The sequence below is a fragment of the Silurus meridionalis genome, chromosome 10, assembly GCF_014805685.1.
Source record: "Silurus meridionalis isolate SWU-2019-XX chromosome 10, ASM1480568v1, whole genome shotgun sequence".
Lineage (NCBI taxonomy): Eukaryota > Metazoa > Chordata > Actinopteri > Siluriformes > Siluridae > Silurus > Silurus meridionalis.
In genome coordinates this window covers 7,973,287-7,998,591 of record NC_060893.1, presented here as the reverse complement: position 1 = coordinate 7,998,591, position 25,305 = coordinate 7,973,287, and the positions used below count along the sequence as shown (strand labels likewise).

Here is a 25,305-nt window from a genome sequence, read left to right as displayed (position 1 = left end):
ATAGATCTGACCTGCATCTCTATTCTAGCATTGATTAGCATACAGGAGCCAAAATGAGAAAATTGAATCAACTGATCGTGTATCATGAATAAACAGCATGAATAATAACTTAATGATAGCATGTGATTTTGCGGTATTAAGTGTTGCTGTAATTCAGGTATACTGATGTTTTGATTGACCTTGTTCTTTAACAGTTGACAAATATGCAGCTGTCAGCAAGCTGTGTTGACCGAATTATTTGGCCTTGATAATGTTACGCTGTTAAGATCAGATGAGAGAGTCCTGACTGGTCCTTTATAGTCAGTGATGACATTTCAAAAAGACCTTTTGCTCAAGCTTATTTGTTTTCTTGTGTAGAAACTGCTGACAACGAAATTCTTAGGGGTCCCTATTACTCTAATTAAAACTGTACCCAGTTTCTGATCTCTCTATTTATGTCACTGTCCAAAAATAGTGCTACAGTTGTCTCAGCAGAGGACTTAATTTATTAACTACTAGTAGTTACTTTATTAACTAGCGTTTCTCTCTCGTGCTCTTGTAATCGTAAATATAACATAAATCGTAAATGTCAAATATTTTGTATAAGCAGTTTGTGGTAAGTATTGACTTCGAGCATGAGCAGAATAAACTGACTAAGCTGCAGAGACACAAAGCCTTTTTCAGCAAGTTGTTGCATGTCAATGCACTGTCAATCAAAGACACTGGAAAAACGGATGCTTTTTGTGCCTTCCTCTGAATGGAAACACTGACAATGACAGCTACTATGCGACTAGAAAAAAGCAAGATGTATTGCCATTTGTGCCATAAAAAGGAGTATTCAATGTACTTTTCATTAGTGTTTATTTATTACTAAATTAACAAGAGTAAACCTGCTGAGTGTGACTATGATTAATATCATCTAGGTGTTAATTGTACATTATGTATATTCCCAGATGTAACCCAGCCATTAGGGTTGCACGAGCCAGTGCACTCTTAGTGCCGGTCCCAAGCCTGGATAAATGGGGAGGGTTGTGTTAGGAAGGGCATCCAGCATAATGTGCCAAAACAAAATTAGCCAACAGGGTACCGGTAAAAATTGGGCTAATGTTGGCCAAAGGAGGAGAAGGAGAGGAGGAAGACGTCTACAGAGACAGCAGGGAAAAGAGAAGTGTAGGAGAGTGGAGGTTTGGGTTGGTACTTTAAATGTTGGTACTATGACTGGTAAAGGGAGAGAGATAGCTGATATGATGGAGAGGAGAAAGGTAGATATGTTGTATTTTCGGGAGACAAAGTGAGAAACATCGGAGGTAGGTTTAAACTGTTCTATCATGGTGTGGATGAAATAGAAATGGTGTAGGGGTGATTCTAAAGGAGTTTAGTAAGAGTGTAGTGGAGGTGAAGAGAGTTTCTGATACTACTGATGAATGTGAAGCTCAAAGTTGAAGGGGTGATGATAAATGTCATCAGTGCTTATGCTCCACGAGTAGGTTGTGAGATGGAGGAGAAAAAAAAATTCTGGAGTGATTTTAATGAAGTGGTAGAAGGTGAACCTAGAAATGAGAGATTGGTAAATGGGGAAGATTTTAATGACCATGTAGGTGAAGAGAACAGAGATGACGAATAGGTGATAGGTAGATATGGCTTTAAGGAGTAAGAAATGGCAGTGGTGAATTCATATTTTAAGAAGAAGGAGGAGGCAAAGGGTGACATATAAGAGTGGAAAGTTGGTTAAACCAGATGACATACCGGTAGAAGCGTGGAGATGTTTAGGAGAGATTGCACTGCAGTTTTTAACAGAATTGTTTAACAAAATTCTGGAAGGTGAGAGGATGCCTGAGGAATGGAGAAGGAGTGTGCTGGTACCGGTTTTCCGAATATTAGGGCGATGTGCAGACCTGCAGTAACTACAAAGGAATGAAGTTGATCAGTCACACCATGAAGTTATGGAAGAGAGTAGTGGAAGCCAGGCTGAGAGAGGAGGTGACCATAACGTACAACAGGGTGCAGGAGTTGTGGTATTGTATGAGGAAGTCAGGTGTGTCAGAGAAGTATGTGAGGGTGGTGCAGGACATGTATGAGAACAGTGTGACAGCAAAAAAGTGTGCAGTAGGAACGACAGACTGCATCAAGGATTGCCACTGAGCCCTTTCCTGTTTGCAGTGGTGATGGACAGGTTAACGGACGAGGTCAGACAGGTGTCTCTATGGACTATGATGTTTACAGATGATATTGTGATTTGTAGTGAGAGTAGGAAGCAGTTTGAGAAGAGCCTGGAGAGATGAAGGTATGCACTGGAGAGAAGGGGAATGAAAGTCAGTAGGAGTAAGACAGAGTACATGTGTGTGAATGAGAGGGAGCGCAGTGGAGTGGTGCGGTTGCAGGGAGAAGAGGTGGTGAAGGTGGAGGAGTTTAGGTACCTGGGGTCAACAGTGCAGGTAATGGAGAGTGTGTTAGAGAAGTGAAGTCTCTTTCCTTCACATGCAGGCAGGGTGGAGTGGGTGGGAAGAGTGGCAGGAGTGATTTGTGATAGAAGAGTATCTGCAAGAGTGAAAGGGCAAGTTTATAGGACTGTGGTGAGACCTGTGATGTTGTATGGTTTAGAGACAGTGGCATTGAGTAAAAGAAAGGAGGTGAAGCTGGAGGTAGCAGAGCTGAAGATGTTGAGATTATTTCATTGGAAGTGATGAGATTGAACAAGACTAGAAACAAGTTTATTAGAGCAACCGTGCATATAGGACGTTTTGGAAACAAAGTGAGAGAGGTCGAGTTGGCGTTAACATGTGCAGAGGAGGGACATGGGGTATATCGGTAGAAGAATGTTGTGTATGAAGCCACCAGAAATAAGGAAAAGAGGAAGGCCAATGAGGAGGTTTATGGATGTGGTGAGGGAAGACATGTAAGTAGTTGGTTTAAAAGAGGCAGATGTAGAAGACAGGGTGGTATAGAGACAGATGATCCCGCTGTGGCGACCTATAATTGGAGCAGCCGAAAGAGGAAGATGTGTATTCCTAGATGATTAATATATGCAGGTATGAGCTAGAGTATACAAATACTTCTTAACAAAAAAATCATATATGTAGGCTGTAAAAACCTGTATTTATAAGACAGGACTATTTCTTTGTGCTTCCAAGCAGCTGAACACTGCATGTTCATTGCTTTAGTGACAGAAAGACAGAGATATGATGAAGGAGAAAAAAAGCTGTCACTGTTATTATGTTGTCAGCCTGGGAAAACGGAAGAAGTGGACAATGAAGCTTTTTGAAAACTGTGAGAAGGTTCAGATCAAGGCAGTTTGCAATTATGAGGTCATTTTTAAAAAAAAAAGCACAAATTCTGAAATTGACCAAGGAAGCCTGATGATGCAGAGGTTTTTTTTTTTCCGGACTTGTCATCAGATCCTATCAGTCAGTGCAGCTTAAAGCTGACAGCTGGTCATATCTGAGAAAGTGGACAGCTGTCCTAGCAGCAAAGCGAGCACTTACAACATTTACACAACTACTGGAATGCGTAGCTTCCAAAAACGAAATTGCATGCGTTCTTTAAAATCCGGGATACATTTCAATGATCTCTTCCAGCTGTGTGTCTTAAAGTCTTAACCTATTCTAAAATAAATACTATATCATACACAGATATCCAAGATCTGCATCTCTATCCCAAAACCAGGAAGTGATACCAGGTAAGAGAAGAGTAAGCATTTCTTGTGCTTGTGCTGAAAGCTTAGTGTTACAGTGTATTAGTGTGTGTCCCAGGTGAGCCTTGCACTATCAGTTGCCTTGTAAATGTTTCGTAACTGTCATGAGTATGAAGGTGGTGGGCCAATTGGCTGAAAAGAGAACAGCTGCTGCACAGATCCCTCTCTTTCTCGGTGAAACCTGATAAGATACACACATTCATGAAGCTGATATAGCTGGTATGCTGGATAGAGCTTGTTAGTGTAGCCACCACTCTTGCTGCCTGCTACCTGCTGAGATTGCTATTGAATGCTGATGTCATGCTTCTCTACTACTACGTCTATTACTACTACTTTTACAACTTCTACTACTTCATGGTCTAAAAATTATGTATTTTTTGCTGTTTATGGCCATTACAGTCAGGATGCATGCCATTTTGTATGTTCTAAGTACTCCACAAAAGAAAATGATGTCTGGAAACGGATATAAGAACTGACTTGACATATTTCTCAAAAAATGTATGTCTATCTAACATTCAACCTTAAGGAAAGTGACGTACCTTTAGGTCGTTCATGTGTTTTACGCTGAACAAACCACACAATTAGATTATTACAGGTAAAAACATTGTACTACCACATTTATCAAGGAAAATTATTCAGTGAACCCATCTACTTATTTCTGTTGCTTTAAAACAATGTCCATTATTTTAAAATTACTTCACAAATAAAACTAAATTGAATTTTTTAATATTAAGACCCTTTTTGCACACATTGCAACACTAATCAGACAGTGGGACAGTGTCCATAGCTGCTTTGGGACAATGTTCATAATTTTGAAAGCACTATACAAATAAAACTGAATTAAACTAAATTTTGTCATCTTTTTACACACTGTTGAAGTCCTAAGCAGAAATACACATTAATGTGGTAAATGATATTTTTTGAACTAATCACAAGTAAGGAGAGTACTTACCAAAAGTACAGTGATGAGTTAATTGCAAATGTTATAACCATGTTTCTATTTAAAGAATTGCATGCGCAGCAGGATTAAAAAGAAAATGCAAGCATAAGCCCAAGAACTATTATAAGTACACATGGCACACTTTGAATAAAAATTCAACAAGAAGGGCAACTTCAGTGAACAGACCATGCAATTCTGCACAAATCAAAAGAAAAAAAAAGGAAGATGAAAAGATAAAGTCTCTTTTGAAAAGCAGAGTTTTGAGATGCCTGCTTATATTAATTATCAGAATATCGAAAGTTATTTATAAAACATTGTAAAAATCTATTTTAAGGACTGTCATTAAGTTTATGCATGCGAAAAACAGCTTAAAGAACCTGAAAGATTATTGGCATCTAGCAAGAATAGAATGAACAGACGGCGGGGCAGAGACACAAAGCCTCTGTGAATGCTGATCTGTGAGGAACTCTTTCAGCAAGTCACTGCCTGTCAATGCATCTTCAGGCCAAGACAATGGGAAAAAAATAGATGCTTATTTTAAAGCCTTCGTTTGATCTTTCCAAATGGAAACACGGACAATGCAACTAGTCTGCGACTAGAGAAGAGACAAAATTTACAGCTGTAGAAGAAATTGTGTTTTTCCGTTTATAACAATACCAACACTCCAGATTGCATAGTTTCATAGTGTTCTTCTTACACATATACGCCCTACTTTTTATAACCAGTCCATTAAACTTGACTGAAGAGTGAGTGCGAGAATTTGACAGTGTTGCTAAAGCTGCCCACAGGGATAAGCCTGGTGAGGAGAAGGGCAGAACGCTTTAGTGTTTACGAGGCCATGGAATTTGTGATTTAAGGAGCAGAGCTGGTCTGGAAGATGACTAGGTCTTAATCTGGCATGCAAGAACATACAGGTCTCATGATTACATGCTGTGACAGTGATAGCATCTAAGAAATAGAGAAAAGGAAATGGAGTAATGGAGAGAAGACAAAAGAGAAAAGATGACAGGAGACTGGTGATGTCATATCATTAAACCCCACAGTTACCAGCCTTAAGGCTTCTTAATACTGATCTATTTGCTTTTTACCCTTGTGGTGTCTATGTGATTAAATGATTAAAACAGAACCATAGCATGATTAAAAACACTAATTCCATTAGGGGAATGTAATGGAGTAGATGGAGGCAATCCAATATTGACTCAGGAGCATTACTGATTGATTTAATTGAAAAGGTAGTACTTAAAGTGTACCTTCAACAATACTCAAACAGCTGATACTCATCAGAAACTGATTGTGTAACTGTAAGATAACATTGGCACCCAACTATCTGACACTGAGCACCTTCTCTACAGTAGACATTTACCTTGAGCACACATCATCATCAGGGACTCCTCACATCATCATCAGGGACAGAGTCACAAACTGTTTAACCTCCATCCGTCCAGAAGGTGATATAGAAACATTTGACCAGAAGCTGCAGGTTCAGTGTCAGATTTTTTTTTCCAACAATGATCACCCTACTAAACTCATCATTTTGCTCAAGTCATGTAATTTCTGTATAATTATGAATGTATATAACTGTGAATTCATATAATAATTTACATAAATCATGTACGCCTTTTACTGTATATTTATATATCTTATTCTCAACCTATATTGTGTCTTACACACACACACATTACACGTATTTGAAATTTTAGTTTTCACTTGTCGATCTTATGTACCCACATACTCCTACTGTACTTGCTTAACAGCTTGTTGAACATATAGTTATATATTTATTCACATTTGTTTATTTGCACAGTGCTACTATTTGCACTTCTGGTAGATGCTAAACTGCATTTTACATCCATCCATCTATCTATCTATCTATCTATCTATCTATCTATCTATCTATCTATCTATCTATCTATCTATCTATCTATCTATCTATCTATCTATCTATCTATCTATCTATCATCTGTCTGTCTGTCTCTGTCTATCTATCTATCTGTCTGTCTATCTGTCTGTCTGTCTGTATGTCTGTCTGTCTGTCTGTCTATCTATCTATCGTCTGTCTGTCTGTCTGTCTGTCTGTCTGTCTGTCCTAATTTTTTAAAGTTCATGGAAACAAGACGTGACTTTCTTTTTGCTTTTAAATTTTTTGTAAAATAGCAATAAAGAATAGTCAAACTACCATCCTTTATTTGATTAAACTACTCATTTTATTTAATATTCAGAATAAAATAAAACACTCTCTTATAGTTTGTCATGTGTTTTGGAGCATTTCTCGAATCATCCTTAAGATTTGCAAACCAGTAAGTGCATTCTCAAAACAATGTGAACAAACAGCACAACACTTTGGATTTCTTGGAAAAGCCTGAACTTTTCTTAAAATCCTTAGTTCATCTCTCAAAAGTAAGTATTTGTGTCAATGAACATCTCTTTGCCTTTAGAATTAAAAGTCCCTTTGCCATTGTTCACAAGCAAAATCATCAAAATGTTTAGTCATGTTATCAGTATGATGGTGCATACTTTTAGTAATTCTTGATATAAACTACAGTTTGGATTAAAATGGAGTGAAAATGCACAAAATTTGAATTTCTTTTGTACGGCATCTATGAATTTCAGCAGCACAAATTATTTTATTGCATATTTGATTTATATTGATTGCAAGAAACCAGACAGGATTCACACTGTTACTGTACTATACAAGTGTTTGTTCATTTCTTGGTTGTGTATCCATTTTCAGATGTTTTGTATACACTTTCCAATTGAAGGTTCACCTTTGTTCACCTTTGACCTATTGTATAGAACTAGTTGATTATTGGTTGATCTGATGCGTTCACTTCCCTTCATTAGTGACATTCAAGATTCATCTGCACAATTCATCAATTCAAGAAACATTTACCTAAAAAAAGTTTAATATAAAATTGAAGGTTGACAGATGATGACAACTGGTTTAACCATTTTACATTCAATGAACAAATGCTGAGATGTTTTGGGGGTTAAGACTATTTAGGTATTATATCTATCTTATCATAAACAACTGATAATGTAGAAACAGCAGACAATTGTACACAATTCATTAAACAAATCTACTAAAGCATTCACAATTTGACCAAAAGCAACAATAAATAGTTTTTATGATGTGCACAAGTGACTACATGGCATGGAGTTTAAACAACGAGTTTTGAGAATTTCATTTCTGATATAACGAATGCTCCAAAGCAACTGAGAAAAACTGTAAATGTTCAAGGAGAAAATGTACCAACAATGATAGCAATAATAATAACAGTAACAACAACAAATCAGCTTCCCACATATTCCAAAAACATTACTATCAGTTACTGTATGCAGTGTTATTCAGGTTGCTGGATTTAGTTTAGAATAAAGGTGAGGTCAGACCTACATGTCTTGACTGATATATCATTATATCTGCAGGTCCAAAAGAAAGAGAAGAAAAGTGTTTGAACCCTGATGGCCAAGCAGTGCAAGCTGTGGGATGAGAAAAGGGGTTAGTGCTTTAGACCGTAAATCTCTGTACTGTCAGTTGAAAGACTTGTCAGGCTTTTCAGTAGGAATAACTGACCACCTCCTTATGGATGCTCTTTACATGAACATAAGCATATTTCTACCACTGTTGTTCTCAAGGTCCATCAGTTTAAACTAAGAGAAAAGCAACAGTGAGTCTGAAGGAAGGTGCGTGAACATCCAACAGTGCAATAATGCAATTATGTACATCGAAGGATTGTTAAATGTTTCCTTCATCACCACAAATATAATTTATCCAGCAACTGTGGAGTGCTTTCATTTTATTTACTTAATTTTTTAACACAAATTGTACATATTGTACAGAGTATTACAAATCTTTACACTAGGTATTACATATGACTATATATACTACATTTAATATACATTGACTCACATTTGTTGAGAAAAATAACAAGAAGAAGACTGAAGAATCACATGACATTTTTTACACAATCTGTAGAATGAGAGGTCCTTTCATTTTACAGAGGTCAATTTAGTCTGTTCAGAGAAGCCGAAAGAAGAAGAAAAAGAATGTGTCATGTCTACTGACCATGGATTATCATTAGAAAGGAAAAGCAAACACATCAGAGTTTAGAGCTTGACATTTGTCAATAAGTTGAAGATTTATAATGATTTATAATGATTGGAGAGCAGCTTTCAACATTGGAATTTAACTCTGACTTAGCAGACAGGAAAAAGAATCCTCATGTATAAAAACAAAATACTAAATTCAGAACAAATGTGTATATAATTAATTGAATTAACCACTGCGGCTATAAACATTGTAAAGTTGTCACACTAGATCTGTAAACATATTTATTTCCTGGATTTGGCACTTGATTTGTGGAAACAATCTGATCACCTGTCCTTCTACAGTTCTACAGTAGAGGTAGCATGGTTTCATTGAGAACAACAATGAGGTGGTGTGATGTAACCACAGGTGAAAAATAGTTACCCTGAAGTGGCCTATTTTCTCAATAGAAGCACATTCCAAAATATATTATTTGTTATGTTCTGTACCATAGCAATTTGCAAACAGTTTCAATTCTTTTATTATTTAAATGATTCCAATATTCCACTGGCTGCTGAGGCTCACGTTAACACTAAAATTAAAGATGTACACATTTACCCACAGCATTTATTCTTAAATTGAAAACAAGCAACATGTGACCCTCATAGATTCTAAACAATACTGAACAGTGATAGACAAAAATGGCATTAAATTACAGGTTATGAAGCGTGTGTTTGCTAGTTAAATGTTAGAAACCTGAATAGAAAGTTTAAATACACTGTATTGCCAAAAGTTTGCAGACACCTGGTTATAAGTATGGTATGTGTTTTTTGACCATCACATTCCACATTTAGTCACAATTTACGTGAATAATTCCCTCCACTCTTCTGGGAAGATGTTTTACTACATTTTGGAGTGTGTTTATGGAGATTTGTGCATTCAGACAAAAGGGTGTTAGTAAAATCAAGTACTGATGGAGGTGAGGTGAGGTGAGGAGGTGAAGGTGGGGTGCGGTCAGCGCTCACATTCATCCCAAAGGTGTTCAATGGAGTTCAGAGCTCTATAGCAGGAGATCTTCCACTCCAACCCATGCAAAGCACATCTTCATAGAGCTGGCGTTATGCACAGGAGTATTGTCATGCTGAACCAGGTTTGGGTCTCCTTGTTCAAGTGAAGGAAAAATGTCATGCATCCAAAGACCCTATACAACTGCCTTCAGTGATGCAAGAACAGTTTGGGAAAGAAACACAAATGGTTGGGAAAGTTAAGTGTCCCAATACTTTTGTCCATAGTGTATGTGGCAAATAGAAGACTGTGTTCCTAAGTGTCCCATATTTGTTCTGGACAGTCATGAACAGCAATGATAAGCAATTCCATACATAACTGCTCTCAAAAGCAGGCTATGACACTGATTCATTATTAAGAACATCTGCTGGGGTTTTAAATCTCCTAAAGCATCTTTGACCATTTTTTTAATGAAGAGCTCCACATGTGTGAAACTAAGACTGTATTTACAGCCTCTATAGGCATCCTCATTGTTTGGAGACTGCATGATGCTGACTAACAGTGGCCTGAAGGAACCAAAGCTGCAGCAAATACCACAATTAGTTGACAATGGAGCGTTTTCTAAATAATACTGCAGAGATGAGTACAAAAAGGTACACTCTCAGCCTCGGAAGAGAGATTTGGAAAGGAGCAGATATATGTACTGGAAAACTGAGAGCTATTACATATTTTTGGTGGATTTATTATTTCAGAGTTTCCATGCACTAAAAATGATTGTTTTTTCTATATTTATACTGCTTACTTTATTTTTTATGAACGATGTAATAGTGACATGACAATTCAGATGTAAACTTTAGAACCACCCTCTTCCAGTCAATTGAACTGTATCATCTCAAGTTCATCTTATATGTAGAAAACATTATTCCAGACTTGGGAGGCACATTTCTAGAAGAGAAGAGAAGAGAAAAGAAGAGAAGAGAAGAAGAAAAGAAAAGAAAAACAGTATGGAAATGTGCCTCCCAAGTCTGGAATGATGTTTTTCTAGATAAAAGATGAAGATAAACCTGAGATGAGACTTCTTATCTCTTCTCTTCTCTTCTCTTCTTCTCTTCTCTTCTCTTCTCTTCTCTTCTCTGAGATTTTATGATTATACATGCAAATAACCAAAATCCCACAATTTCAGTACTTGTGCTTGAGTGTATGGCAATTTAACCACAGAAGATTATTCTACTCAAAATAAACAAACCAGAAAATTGTATATTACATGCATTATGAAGTTTATAAGATACAAACTCACACGTTGACAGAAGAGAGAATGACCTTAAAAGTAAACTGAAAAGTAGACACTTTAGACTTGTACAAGAAAATTTGTATTTTAAAAAATATATTTTACACTTTGATCAAAACTACGGTGCAGAAATATGGAAACCTTTGATCAGTTTGTAGACTGCAAACCACCAAACCCAGTTTCTGAGCCATCCCCAAATTGTTGGCACAAAGATGAAAGTACTTAGTTGTATAGAATGTCTAAAATGCTATAAATAAACGATTTTATTCAGTGGAATTAAGAGTCCCAACCATGTTTCATCATGGCAGTGTATAAAGTAAGACCCATGAAGACATGTCTTGTCTGGAGTGGAAAAATGTGAGAGTGCACCCCAAATCTCCTTATCTGGCCACATCTCACCAATGCTCTTGATGCTGAATGATCACAGATCCACATGGACATGTTTCAAAATCAAGAGGAAAGCCTTCACAGATGTTACAGCAAAGGCGATTTTGGACATGTACGATCAGGAAGCATATGGCTGTGATGATCAGGTGAAACAGTGTGGCCTGTCAGTTCCTTCTGAGTATTGTATATTGTAAAATGCTGGTGTTTTTGAAGATCCTTGCTTTGTCCAACTTCTTTCAGTCTGCTGCTGAAGAAAAAGTACTAGACGGAGAAGCAGACAACCCGCTGAATTGAGGATGCCCTTGCTGATTGGCTGAGAACTTCTTTGAAGGCGTGACCACGCTCTGAACTCCGAGCAGAGTTTGGAGTGTAGGGGGTGTCTTATGGATGGCCGAGGGAAAGCAGCCGAGTTGGCATCGACCCCTCAACCTAGACCGATCTCGGAAACGCACAACGAGTAAACGCTTGCACTTTTCCCCCACTTTTGCCGGAATCACTTGGCGATGAGGCCAGAGCGCTCGGCAACACTGGAGTTGCAGAAGAAAGCCGAGAATCCCATGAGCCGCTGCTGACAAGACGGGAGAAGGAGAGCAGAAAGCCGGTGGTGGGAAGGAAGGAGGCTGCGGCTTCTGCTTCCCGCAGGATAAACCATGCCGCTGGCAATCTGGCTGCTGGGACTCATATGTCACCTTGCAGGTCTCGCCTGGAGCCTGCACATGCATCGGCTGCACCCAAAGCAAGGTAGATCTGAAACTTGTCAATGAGTGATGCGTAAAAATCAATGTCCAATGAATGAGAAATGTAAGCATGCAAACTAGATTAAACTGTGATCTGTGTCTCTATACTGTGGATCGCTGCAACTGGTCTTTAGTAGACCAGGCTACGTTTACAGGTAACGTCCAGGAGTTGAACGAATGCGCATTTTTTTTTTGCCCCTTTCAGAAAGTTTCGTCAGGCAGTTGTCCGCGTACGAAATAGTAACGCCGGTCAGAGTGAACGATTTCGGCGAGGCGTTTCCGCAGCAAAGGCACTACAGGCGCAGGCGGAGGAGCGCGGAACCGGACCTTGGGGCTTCGGTGGCGGCTGCGGCGGCGCTCCGCTCGCACTACCGCGTCGAGGCGTTCGGCGAGCGCTTCCACCTGAACCTGAGCGCGGACGCAGCCTTCATCGCGCCCTCGTATGGGGTCACGCACCTGGGCGCGCCGCACAGCCGAGGACACGAGCCCGAGGACATGCGACACTGTTTCTTCCAAGGACACGTCAATGGACAACTTGAGCACCGCGCAGTCTTCAGCCTGTGCACCGGCCTGGTGAGTATATAGCGTGTTAACATGGGCTGGCATTGTTACAGACTCACTCTATGATGGCACCAGGTACATCTACCTTCATAATGCATCATAGGGTTCATAGTGTCTCTGCAGTTGATCAATATTATAATGACTTAGACATGGTTTCACAGTAGCACACCAGGTACTGTTACAGTGTTGAAGTGCAATCTCACTTCTCCAAACCCAGCTAAAGTCACTGTCATGTGTTTCCCTCTAAGTCTCTGTTTTTTCTCCCACCTTTTAAAAACAGTTTTCGAACAGAATTGGCTTTGGTAAAATCGACTATAGGCGGGTGCTAATAATGTGGATGTGTGTGTGCATGTTGCCCTGTAATGGACTGGCAAATCATCCAGGGTGTGTCCCCACCCCACGGCCATGTTCCTGGAATAGGCTCTGGATCCTGACCAGGAAAAAGTGTTAACTAAAAAACTCAGAGCAATTATCAATAGTCCAAGTTGTGATCAGAGGTCAGAGTTGGGCTAGTATTCATGATGATAAAGTTCTTATAAAAGGGTGGCATGTGCCATCATCTGCAATCACATGTCTTCCTGTGCATCCATGTGACCACAACTATATGAATCTGTTTTTTTTCATGAGAAACACTCAATCACACAGTGTCTCAGCTGACCGTTTCCGGTCTTGTCATGATGTTGCAGAGTGGAATGCTTTCCTCCTCACGTTTCTCCCAGGCAGTGCATGTGCCAGTAGATCAAGTCTACACTGAACAATCCAGAGTGAATGTTTGCGCTGGTCTTTTGTGCAGAGCTGAAAGGATACAGGGATATGATTAAATAGATACCTAAATACCGGAGATTGGCAGTAGGAAGCAGGTTACTTGTTGTGACTCTGCCAGCTGGCAGTAGTTTGACACTTGTTAGATAAAAATTATCCTGAATATTGCAGTGAAAATAGGCCAAGGCTACCGGATATGTATATTCTTCTGCCTCTAGAAATAATATGTAACATGAAAATATGGGTTGTCAGATATTGGCTTTAGAGAGAAGGCATCAATATGAAAATGTGAATTGTAAGTAATCTGAACAGACCAGAGTGATTTGATGAGTTATCACACTCCAACACTAGGATAGACTGGCATCCCATCTTAAAGGGTGTTCCTGCCTCATGAACCAGAATTCTGCCATGACCCTGACCAGGGTTTGGACCTTGATCTTTAGTCATTTCTCATCACCGTGTGTCATTTTCTCAGTAAAATACATGGCCATATCTGGACACACTTTGACACAACTGATTCTTCTTTTTTTAAAGGCGTCGGTTTGATTGTTTATGGGGAAATCAGATACACACTGAGACTGATACCTTCTGATATTATTTATACACTTCATATATTTTTTGTGAATTTTTTTAGGGTTAGATTTACTCTGATATACTCTGTCTAAATTGTTTAGTCCAGGGTTACTCCAGGAATTTCTCCATTTACCATTCATTTGTGTGTCTTGCTGGATTTAAAATGCCGGTCACTAGCTTTTTGTTAACTGGCACTCTGATGGTTGTACTTTCCCGTTCTTTGATCTAGGCCTTTCTCAGAATGTGCTTGAATGACCAATTTGCATGCACCCATTCGTTAATTAGTTATCTTAGTGAGGGGATTACTCATGCTGAAGAAAGTGGTAAATAGGAACTGTGTGAACTCCCTGTGTGCTACTGGCAGTACCACAGAGGACCCGAGTCATTTAAAGCTGTGAACTTCAATAGGCCATACATCATTCGGCTTTTTTAGAGTTTTAGGACTGGACTCTCAGATAAGCCTTACTGTTCTGGCTGTTGTATTATTTTGAGATTCAAACAGAAGCCTGTGCTGACCTGGATTTGTTGTGATGTTCTGTGTCTGTGCCAAAATATCAGGTTGCCTTGTGTACGCATACTTTACAATATCTGATCTGCACATTTTATGAATGATGCATTTCATTCATCATGTATTTTATTGATGCGGCAACAAAAAAGAATGTGGTTGGAGAGAACTCTGCAGTAAACTGTATTAATTATCTATTAATCGTTCCTCAGAAAGAAAATTGTCAGACTAAGCTGAAATGTTGAACAGTATAGGACAATATACAGTATATATCACAAAGTATACAGCTATTAGCTGATTTGTTTATATTGCTGTCACCTCTACACAGAGGTATTTATAATCTAATGCTTTTTGCCCTGTGAAAAAAAGCATTCCTTTTGGCAATAAGGGGTTTACTGTAAATAGCCTGATTTAGCAATTGCCATTTCTTTATCTGTATTCTCTGGTATTCTTATATGCTACTGTATATTTAAAAAATCTCAGCAGAGAGTAGTGAGGCTGCCATGGAGAAGCTGCATTCAACATTTCATTTCAGCACTCGTTCCTGAACAGCAGCATGAGTAAGCAAAAAGGTCTTTTACCAAGATTCCCCTTTTATCACAAGAGAGTATAAGAAACAATTTAAAGTGAATAATGGTCTTCATTAAACACACTGAAAATCAGTTTTAGATTAGATCCTTGATCTGACAAGACAAAGAGAGGTGTCAGAGATAGGGCTTTTCATTCGCATCTAGACCATAGGCGTTAAAGAAATGCGTTTGCGTTTAAACCTGTAAGAATTGGGGGATTTAAAAAATACAGATTGATCTGCAAGTAACTATAAAAAAGACAAGTAAAAAGAGGTTGAAATTTAAAGATAGTGTGCATATAAATACAAATCAAATCAGAGTGTTGCATCTTTTGTAAAATGACTCTCTTTAAACATATAACTTGATCCATCACCAAGTTTTAGGCAAAGGTAATAAAAAATCAAACCTTGCATACAAAGGTCAGAACATTTAAAAAACCATACTGTTAATTTGGCATTTTGTAATGTTTAATGTACTAAAGAAAATATTCCTACAGTTTAAAGAATAAACTTATATTAACCATATACTTAATCTGATATATGTTTCTTCATATAAAAAATATTTTCTTGAGATAAACTGTGTCTGGTATTAAGATACAGCCTATATTATTATAAATGAACAGTGACATCTTTTATTTATTTATTTTTTATATATTTTTTATAATATTCCATAGTGTTCGAGTTTATTTACAGCCCAAAATATAATTTTCAGCATAAGCCTACATCAAAGTGTCAGACAGTGGAGCTGAACATAATTCTGACCTTCATTAGAAAGGATATTTAGCCTCAAGAAATTGAACCACACCTCTGTTTTCATCACACTCCACTGTATCTGAGTAACATGAAATCTGTAGTTATATCTGACGTTTGAATGCTCATAAGCACAATTGCAGTATTACTATGCGCTTATAACTCATCTCTGAATATGGGCCCTTCTATTTCAAAACACAGCATCTAGAGATTATATAATCACCTAGCTTTCCCAGCAGCATTTCTGTCTCTTTCAAACCACAGATGACAGTACCTGTCTGCACGTTGATTTAATAACCCCGATTACAAGTTGTTTTCTGATGGCCTTGTGTGCAGATGCTCACAGCTATTCAGCAAGGAGATACCCTGTAACTAAAGCCTATAAAAAAAAAAACCTGGCAGTCTCAGTTCTTTCTATTCACTTCTGTTGTAGCAATGAACCAAACCTCTCTAAACCTCTATACCCTACATGAATATGGTGTCTTCTATAACAATAGGTGAGACAGAGAATATCCTGCATAACCTAAGGGGTTTCTGGCTTCAGACCAGAATGACCACAAGATAAGATAGGATCATTTAAGTTACTTTCTTTGCTGTGTAAGAATTCAGCCCATTTGTGACACAAATATGACTAGAGTCAATCTTCGTTTCTTTATGTGCATGTCTCAGTATCCGTGGTGTAGCGTTTTGTCAAAGTGGACGTGTTTTTACAGCACGTGCCTGGTTGAGTTATGTCAACTTTCCATCCCTTAGGCTGTGTCCGGATGTGTTCTGCTGTCAGAATTCCCCTCTTTGCTCTGAGTGGAAATAACCCTCAAAGAGATAGCGCTGAAAGCGACAATATCCTGTTTGAGTGAGCAAATCTAATGAAACACCACCAACACCGGCATGTAAAGAGCGACCTGCCTCTGATACCGTTTCTCTTTTCCGACATGATTATACCTAGCTAATAATTTGATAAAATCTTTCTCGATCAGATCGCTTATGTCACGCTTTGATCAAGAGTCGCAAACCAGAAAAAGAATAGGATGTTTATTAGCCTTGGGAAACAAACAGAAGCTAGGAAGCAGCATGTAGCGGAAAAACGGGTATATTCCTGAAACACAGGTAGTCCAGGGATGATCGCCAGAATGAACCGGACGGTGAGTGACTGCGAACAGGGGCCTTATGAAGGGAGGGTGTAGATTGGAAACAGGTGAAGGTGATTAGTATGAAAGCGAGGTGCTGCGAGTGTACTGAGTGCCGATGGGGGGCGTGGCCGGTGGTTCTCTTACAGCTTACAGCTATCTACATTTTAAACCCACACAACAGACAATTGGTTAACATTAGGTTTTTTATTGCTATAGGAACTGTGTGATTGTAAGAGGTTGTCATTTGTTGGCATGAAGTACACCGTTCCTATTCTTGAGTAAAAGTACACATCGCCTTCTTAAATATGACACCAGTAAGTGTGAAAACATTCATTTTACATTTCTACTTGCGTAAAAATACTAAAGTAATTTCGTTCTGAACAAATACAGAACAAAAAAAAAATTAAAAAATTCACTTGTGACACATGCAAATGTTTTAGTGACATCATTCTGAAAACACAGTGAACAATTTTACTCAATTTCAGACCCAATGTATCATCATTCACCAGGTTTTCATGAAATATAGAAGTGTCAATTATAAAAGTACTGATCTAATAGAAGTATATTTGGAAATGTTAGCAGTTCAGTGTTCCATTTTCCTGCACATCAGTTGTGGTCTGGTGACAGGTGGTCATTTACCACAATTTATGATTTCATTGAATTTATGTTTCAAATGTTTATGTTTTCAAGTGAGGTATTATGTTTTAATATAGTGGACAAAAAATGCCATTTGTTCAAGTGTATTAAGTTTAGTGAAGTAAAAGTTTTTCATAATGAACATACAGATACTTAAAAAACATACTTAAATAGAGAAATGAAGTAAAAATACAGGGGGCGATCAGCTTTAATGGAATTCAGCAGTTAGTTTTATTTCCCTGGTAAACACACATTACATTTAGTAATTAAGTGCTGAGTTTAATCAGGTGTCCCAGTGCAGTAAAAGTGGACAAACTGCAAGTGACTGCATTGGCTGATGTCTGATCTCAACATTTACATTTCCATTTGCGGCATTTAGAAGACGCCCTTCTTTCTCTGATGCCTGTAGAGTGAATCATTCGGATGCTTTCACGTTTTAATCAAACATCTGCTATTTTTCACGTGCCACTTTATGAATATTTTAAAAATATAGCCTTGAGAGATTTATCCCAGTCTTTAGTAATACAACGCAGAACAAAAAATAAATAAAAATTTACTTACGACACATGCAAATAATGTTTTAATTACATCATTCTTAAAGCACAGTGCTAGCCGCAAACTATTTCACATTTCAGAACCATGAATCATTCAACTGTTTTTCATTCATCTTTACTAATGCCTGCTCAGTGTTGCAGTGGATTAAGAGTCTATCCCAGGAACACAATTAGTGTGATGTGGGGATACGTTGTCCATTGTTTGGTCATTGTTGTAATGTGAATACATTTATAGACGTGTACTTGGGATGTGCAGAACGATAGCGATAACCAATGATATGATACATTTAAGATACATATGAAGCATCTACCTATGTGATGCGATATGATTCACCCCATTACAATTGAATTTTAATTAAATTCAACACAGTGCGATTCAATGCAGTACGATACAATGAAAAAAAAAAAGCTATGCAATTCAGTATGTTACAGATAGTTCACTTTTGTTTCTTTGGTTCAGACAGACAGCAAATCATAAATTTACTTAAGTGCTGAGGTGCTGCTGAGAGAACAGTTTAGCGAGGAGAAATATATTTACATATAAAACACATCATTGGTAATTTTCTAAATAATAAATGTATAGTCTAACTACTCATAATTATATATGTAACACTATTATTACACATTATTTGCAAAATGTAAGTATTTCCTTTTTTTTTTTTTTTCCTTTTTTTTTACCAAATCAAGGCTACATTTGATTTGTGATATCTTTGATGGACAAAAAATATGATTTCAGGTGTTCCATCATTTGTTAGAATTTCAGGACTTTCAAGCAATTTGTTCCAATATGTAATGTATAGGGTTGACCCCGTATAGTCGACAATTTAATGCTTTGAAAGGAGGAGCCTGATCCGACTACTATTCTCACATCTTAGCAGAGGATTTATTAAACAAGGATTGTGATATTTTGGTTATATGTCGGTGCTCAGTGTCTGCTTTCCCAAAGAATTAGGTTTTCTCCCTAAGTTAATACACAGCCTATTATGATAATGCTCTAGCTAACAATGTGAAAAGAAAGAAGCTTTATATTTGTAAATAAATAAATAAATGGATAAATACAACCCCCATGACAGATTAAAGTTTCACTTTCCATTATCTGTGACCGACACACAAGCATTTTGAGGTGGTGATTTAAATATTTAACAATGTCTGGGACATATTGTAGAGGTATAATCTGTTCTAATGTATATTCATTTCTGTTTGTTTTTTGGTGCATCGATGTTGTGCTGAGTGCTTTTCTGCAATCACTTATTTGTTATATTTTAGGTTTATTCATCTAAAATGTTTTTCTACATTTTCTCCTATATCTTTGTATGATGTTCTGTACATCGTGGCTTCAAAATCTTATGAGGAATTGTTTTTACTATTGTTTTTCCACATTACCTGTTAATACAACGTGAAAAAAAGTGCAAAATCGGAAAGTTCAAATCTGTCAATCGATTAAAATATTTAATCGCCATTAATCGAACGATTGTCATAAATTAACTTGTGATTAATCCCAGCCTAATTGCACATTTTTATCTGTCCTAAATGTACCTTCAATTAATACTTTTCCAGTTTTTAATACACTAATCAACATGGACATAGACAAAAATGGATGCTTAAGACAAATGTATGTTTATTATTAGTAAAACCATACTTCACTTAAAGCATGAGGACAAAATATTCTTGTAACTGTTTTTATATTACGTAAATCATCAGGACACCAAATGGAACTTTTGCTATGTTTCCACACGGACTGTTTTAATTGCCGGATGTGTGCATAATGGCAGATTTTATATCTTGATTTGAGACTTGGTGCATCAGTAAAACAAATATTTAGTGATTAAAAAAAATTTTTTTTATGGAGTTTATAATATTTTTTTTTTATGTCTGAGTAAAGAAAGGAGGTCATGAATAAATGTCTATTTAGCCTCTTTTATATTTATCTATTTATATATTTAAATAGAAATGGTCAAATAGAAATGTGACCTGCATTAATCTCGCGTTAATAAAAATTTTGCCGTTAAAATGAATTTGCGTTAAAGCGTTATTAAGTTGTTAATTTTGACAGCCCTAATAAAAACGCATGGTCAGTTTCGTCTATCAGTTGAGAGCTAGTTTTGGTTGCTTTATTAGAAAGTTGTTTCTGTGTGCTTAGGGACACTAATAATACGACAGACTTCTTTAAACATCCCTACTAATATTCTATTAACTCAAGGACCACCCTGGATTGTTAAACTTTATTATGTAGTTTCATGTCTCAACAATATTTACATAATTTTTACAAGTTATATATTTAATTTAAAGTATTAATGATTGGTTTCTAAATTGTATGTCGTTATCTAATGTTGCTGTTTCATTTGATCCTGCAGATTGGTACATTTACAACCCGCAGTGGAGAATACTTCCTTGAACCTTTAATGGCAGCTGATGACACGGAGTATGAGGAAGGACACAACAAGCCTCATCTGGTATACAAACACGACAGGAAGAAAAAGCATGATGGCGGTGCATCTGAGCCTTGTGCATCTTCAGGTAATAATCAAAGCGTTCTATACACTGTGCAAAGTATTTCTTCTTCTTCTTCTTCTTATTCAAATTATGCCTTCAGTACCTTTGTTTACTGTATAGTTATGGTGATGGAATTCAGCTTTGGACATTACTTGACATTATGCGTATCCAAAGTTTTGATATAAAAAGTTTGTGGACTGGTTTGTGGGAAGAACTGCATATTTAAGTATATTACATTTTAGCATTTTGGCACGAGTCTTCATGAGGGGATTAAAGCCGGTGAAATTCTTCTTTTACAGAGAAAAAACTGAATCTTAAAGACGTGCATTTTTTGTTTCTTAAGTATTAACACCCAAGCTGAAAATCAACAATATACAACAACCCTGACAGAATAGGAATCTTGCTATAATTACTATCCCACCCAAAGCCTCCAATTTAATTAGACGTTTTATGGCTTAGGTCTTTTGGTGGTGTCAATGCCTTCTTCAGAAAATTGACCCTGCAAAGTTCAATGCAACGAAAAGCCTGAAGGATCCCTGGCGGTCTTCCTAGTGGGCGGCCTTTATGTAGGCTCATATAAATCTTGTGTGTGTCGGTTGCTTGATTTGCTTGTTCTGTGAACTCGCCATTGTACCCAGCTCAGGGTCATTGTGCACGCTGAAACGTAGCGTGGTTTGAATGACTTAAAGGGTGAGGTTGATACCGCCTTAATATCCTTCCTTTTGATTGTAGTAGTCTGTGTGTGGTACAGGCAGTTTGGATTGTCTTTGCCAAGGTTTAAAAAAAAAAAACGTGATTTCTGAATGGAACCATACGGATCCAATTTCTTTACATGTGCTTTTCTTTTGATGAGCTAGAGCTGTGGCTGCTTTGGTGTCAACACACTTCACCTTTTATATGTTTATAAGGTTTTTCTGCAACCTCCATTTTGCATGTAAAGTGTAAAGGCTGAGTGTGGTATAATCCTGAGTGCGTGGAAAGTGTTAAAAGAAAGAGGATGCACACTGCCAAGGACTAAAAAGCAGCTGATACACAATGCAGCAGGATTAAAAGGAATGGGTGCTTACAGTTAAAAGTGTTTCAGGTGGTGGCTCTCATTATCACTATCAGATAACTGGAGTCACTTGGCAGATTTGGAGATAGGCAGTCTTTGAAGAATATTTCATGTTCTTGTTGCTCAGGATGATATTGTCAAAGCAAAAGATCTCACCAGTCACTGTCTGCAGGGACAGTGTAAAGATCTGGCCAGCCACTGTCTGTGTGAACAAAAGCATGTGTTCGGAAAAGATACTGCGAGTGTGGTTGAGAATCGTTGCTTTGCATGGAATGCTGTGATCGCATATGGAAGCGTCCTGCACGTAACTTTGTTGCGCACATTGCCCACTACACCGCCATACACCACTCGTGAGTCAGACGGTATACTGGCTGCATGCACTGCCCAACCTCCTACCAGCAAAAGCTAAATATGGAACGGCCTCACGACTTGTTTTACAGTTTTTCGCAGTTGCTTTGCTTTTCTCAGATCAGAAATACAATTCTCAAACCTGCTTGTTCAACCTCCAAATCATGCAGTTATTTGTGCTCATCATAAAATCGATTTCTCGTTGCATTGAACAAAATGTGAATGCTTTGGTACATTAGTTTAATTGATTGTGTACAATTGTCTGCTTTTCTCCCATTGCCAATTGTTTGTCATGTTGATCAAAATATACTTTTTTTACCTGAATTGTCTTAACCCCCAAAACATCTCGGCATCATTCCATCGCATGTCATTCAATGCTTAATGGTTAAACCAGTTGTCACTACTGTCAAGCTTGTCGTCTTCAGATTTCTGTTAAACTTTTTTGTTGTTTGTAATCATGTCTTGAATTGATGAATTGTGCAGATGAATCTTGAATTTCACTAATAAAGGCGAGTGTACAGCATCAAGATCAACCAATGAGCAACTAGTTCTCTAAAATAGGTCAAAGGTGAATCTTGTGAATCTTCAATTGGAAAAAGAATACAGACAGAGCAAAACACAGAATTACAATTTCTAAAAATTGTTGAACAACCAAGAAATGAACGGACACTATGACAGTACAGTAAAAGTGTGAATCCTGTCTGATCTCTTGCAGTCAATATAAATCAAATATGCAATCAAATAAATAAAGAAATTCACCCTTGTGTATTTTCAATCATAGAAATCCAAGCCGTCGTTTATATCAGGAAATTCTGAAACTGTGCGCCGTCTTACTGACAACACGACAACATTTTGACTCTCTTATATGTGATCAATGAAAAAAGGACTTGTTATTCTGATGGCAATGAGATGCTCAGTGACACAAATACTCACAAATACTGAGGAAAGTACAGGCTTTTGCAAGAAATCCAATGTGTTTGTACAAATTGTTTTGAGAAATGCAAATACTAAGTTTGTGAAATGCTCCAAAGCCACTAAGAGAAACTGTAAACAAGGGAAATTTGTATTTAGTGTCCATTTAATCTGTCTTTAGTTCATGCCAAAACTCTGCATGCCATATTACTGTTTGAGATCATGAGCTCTTTGGAAAGTTGTCAGATAAAAATATTTATCTCATGATGTTTTGTCATGTTACTCTATGTGACGATACTGGAAATGAATTTGCTTAGGTTAAGATTTAACACTCTCACATGATGTACAGAATGTTGTTAGGAGTTTTTTTAGCAGCTGCACAACTCTTGTGGAGAGACGCAGCTTATGTTTCCAGTATTAAAAGTGTAAACTCGTCACTTGCATGTCACTGTGTCCAGTGCGCGTTATACATTCCAGTTCAGGTAACTAATTGTCCCAACTTGTTCTTACATTCAGGAAATTAAGTTTCTATATATTAAGTTTGTAATCTGGCGTACCAGTGTAGATTACATTGCTAGAGACTCAAAGCACTTTTGTGCTAGCTAGCAACTAGCCACTAGCCTGCGATCTCAGCACACAAGTTTGTGGCAGCTTTTCTTAACCACCTGATCGACAAATAATGCTTCAGTCACACTAGACTTTGAAAACAGATAAGTCACTGTTGTAGTAGATGAATGTTATGAAAAGAGAATGGAACGGAGAAACGCAGCGAGCTAACAGGCTTGATTTCAAAAAAGGAAAAAATATGGCTGAAAACAACAACAGTGAATAAACATTTAATCATTTACTGATGTTGTTATTTCCTGCTTTTAGATTTATTGTTTGTTCGCACCGCTTTAATTGAATCCATCACTATGTTGCGAGCGAGCTGTTTGCGCAATGTGATGCTCGCGAGTCACGACAGAACAGACTGTCCTGAAGTTACAAACAAACAGTTTACATAATAGCACTTCGTTAAACTGTACCATGTTCACATGATAAGGATTATACAGTTTCTGCTTACCTGATGTTTCGCCTTCTTCCGTGACACCAGTGTGTTTTCTTTTTACGCGCTTGTGCATCGCTGTGGTACTTCCATACCACACAAGCTTTGCATGCATAAAATGCTCCAATGCCTTGTATGACTTGGAATGCACACTTGTTCCCACTGCCGGTTGACCTGTACTCTTACCTCACGCTAACCCGCAACTTGAGCAGCCCAACTAATCGATTGTCATTCGTTGACAACAAAATTAATTATCGATTTAATCGATTCGTTGTTTCAGCCCTATTGCCATCACATGCTGTATATGACATACATGCTAATGTTAAATATACAATTTGTTTTTGAAAACAGCAACCTCGCAAACCAGGCAGCTTTTTAATGATGATTTTATAGACATTTAGTGCTATGTTTTATAAAACCAGATAGTGCTCTAATCAGTGTTTCCTTCATTTTGTATTTTGTTGAAGAAAATCATCAAAGTCCATGAAACGTGATCTTAGGAAAGTGTTGGCCACACCAAACTTTTTTTTTTACTCTTATTTACTGTATAGCTATGCGAATGGTGGCACCAGAAATGCAAGCTTATTGTGAGAAATATTTGGATTTCGCAGCTCAGTTCAAGTTTAATGTGACCGGTAAAGAAAAAAGAATATGCCAGGATGTGACCTCATCAGAAAATATAGTATGTGGATTGAATTGCTGGTGCATTATTCCAGTTTTTGAAAATGTTTTTACAAACAGCTTTAAAATAACTTAACATTTATAAAGTTGCCTGGTTTGCGGTGTCATGGTGGCTGCCCGTTTGCAGAAGGTATTCAAAGAGATTTTGCATGCTGAATGTATAGTGTGAGTGTGACAGCAGCTGAAAGGAGTGGACACACCCTTCAGCATAGACATGCTTATGAATGGAAGGCAACAGAATGAAAAAATATAGTGTGACTGCAGCCCGAGTTCAACAACCACAAAACAGAAATAAAAAAAAAACCCTGCTTATTGACTTTTGCAGAACAAAGCCTTCCATTTGTTATGTAGCTATGTAGGTTTAAACATACTGTAAAACGACTGCTTGATCCGAATCCAACCGCCTGCTGCACTACACATGCCAGTCAGGGCTCGAGCTGCTGACAAGACCATGTTTGCTAAGTGCATTATTTAGTGTACACAGATGACAGATGATCTTTACAGGGACAGGAACCTGCATGTATATGGAAACACTGACAAAAATCAAACAAAATAAAGTTCAGCGCATGCCTTTCATATATCTTTTTTTCATATATGCAAAGCATAGTCACTTTAAGTTATATAGTATATAATATGTGCCACAGTCTTACACATTAGATGCGAATGTCAGAAGAGTACACTG

At 37.6% G+C, this 25,305-nt stretch overlaps 1 protein-coding gene across 1 annotated transcript in view; it reads left to right on the top strand.

Moving 5' to 3' along the window:
• The first annotated feature begins 11,693 nt into the window (after window positions 1-11,693).
• LOC124392509 (A disintegrin and metalloproteinase with thrombospondin motifs 20) overlaps window positions 11,694-25,305 on the top strand; it is a 106,946-nt gene continuing 93,334 nt past the window's right edge. Inside the window, exons 1-3 of the mRNA XM_046859613.1 lie at window positions 11,694-12,055; window positions 12,257-12,624; window positions 20,445-20,607. Of these exons, the coding sequence (XP_046715569.1) occupies window positions 11,965-12,055; window positions 12,257-12,624; window positions 20,445-20,607 (622 nt within the window). The 5' untranslated portion in view covers window positions 11,694-11,964. The remainder of the gene's footprint in view (window positions 12,056-12,256; window positions 12,625-20,444; window positions 20,608-25,305) is intronic.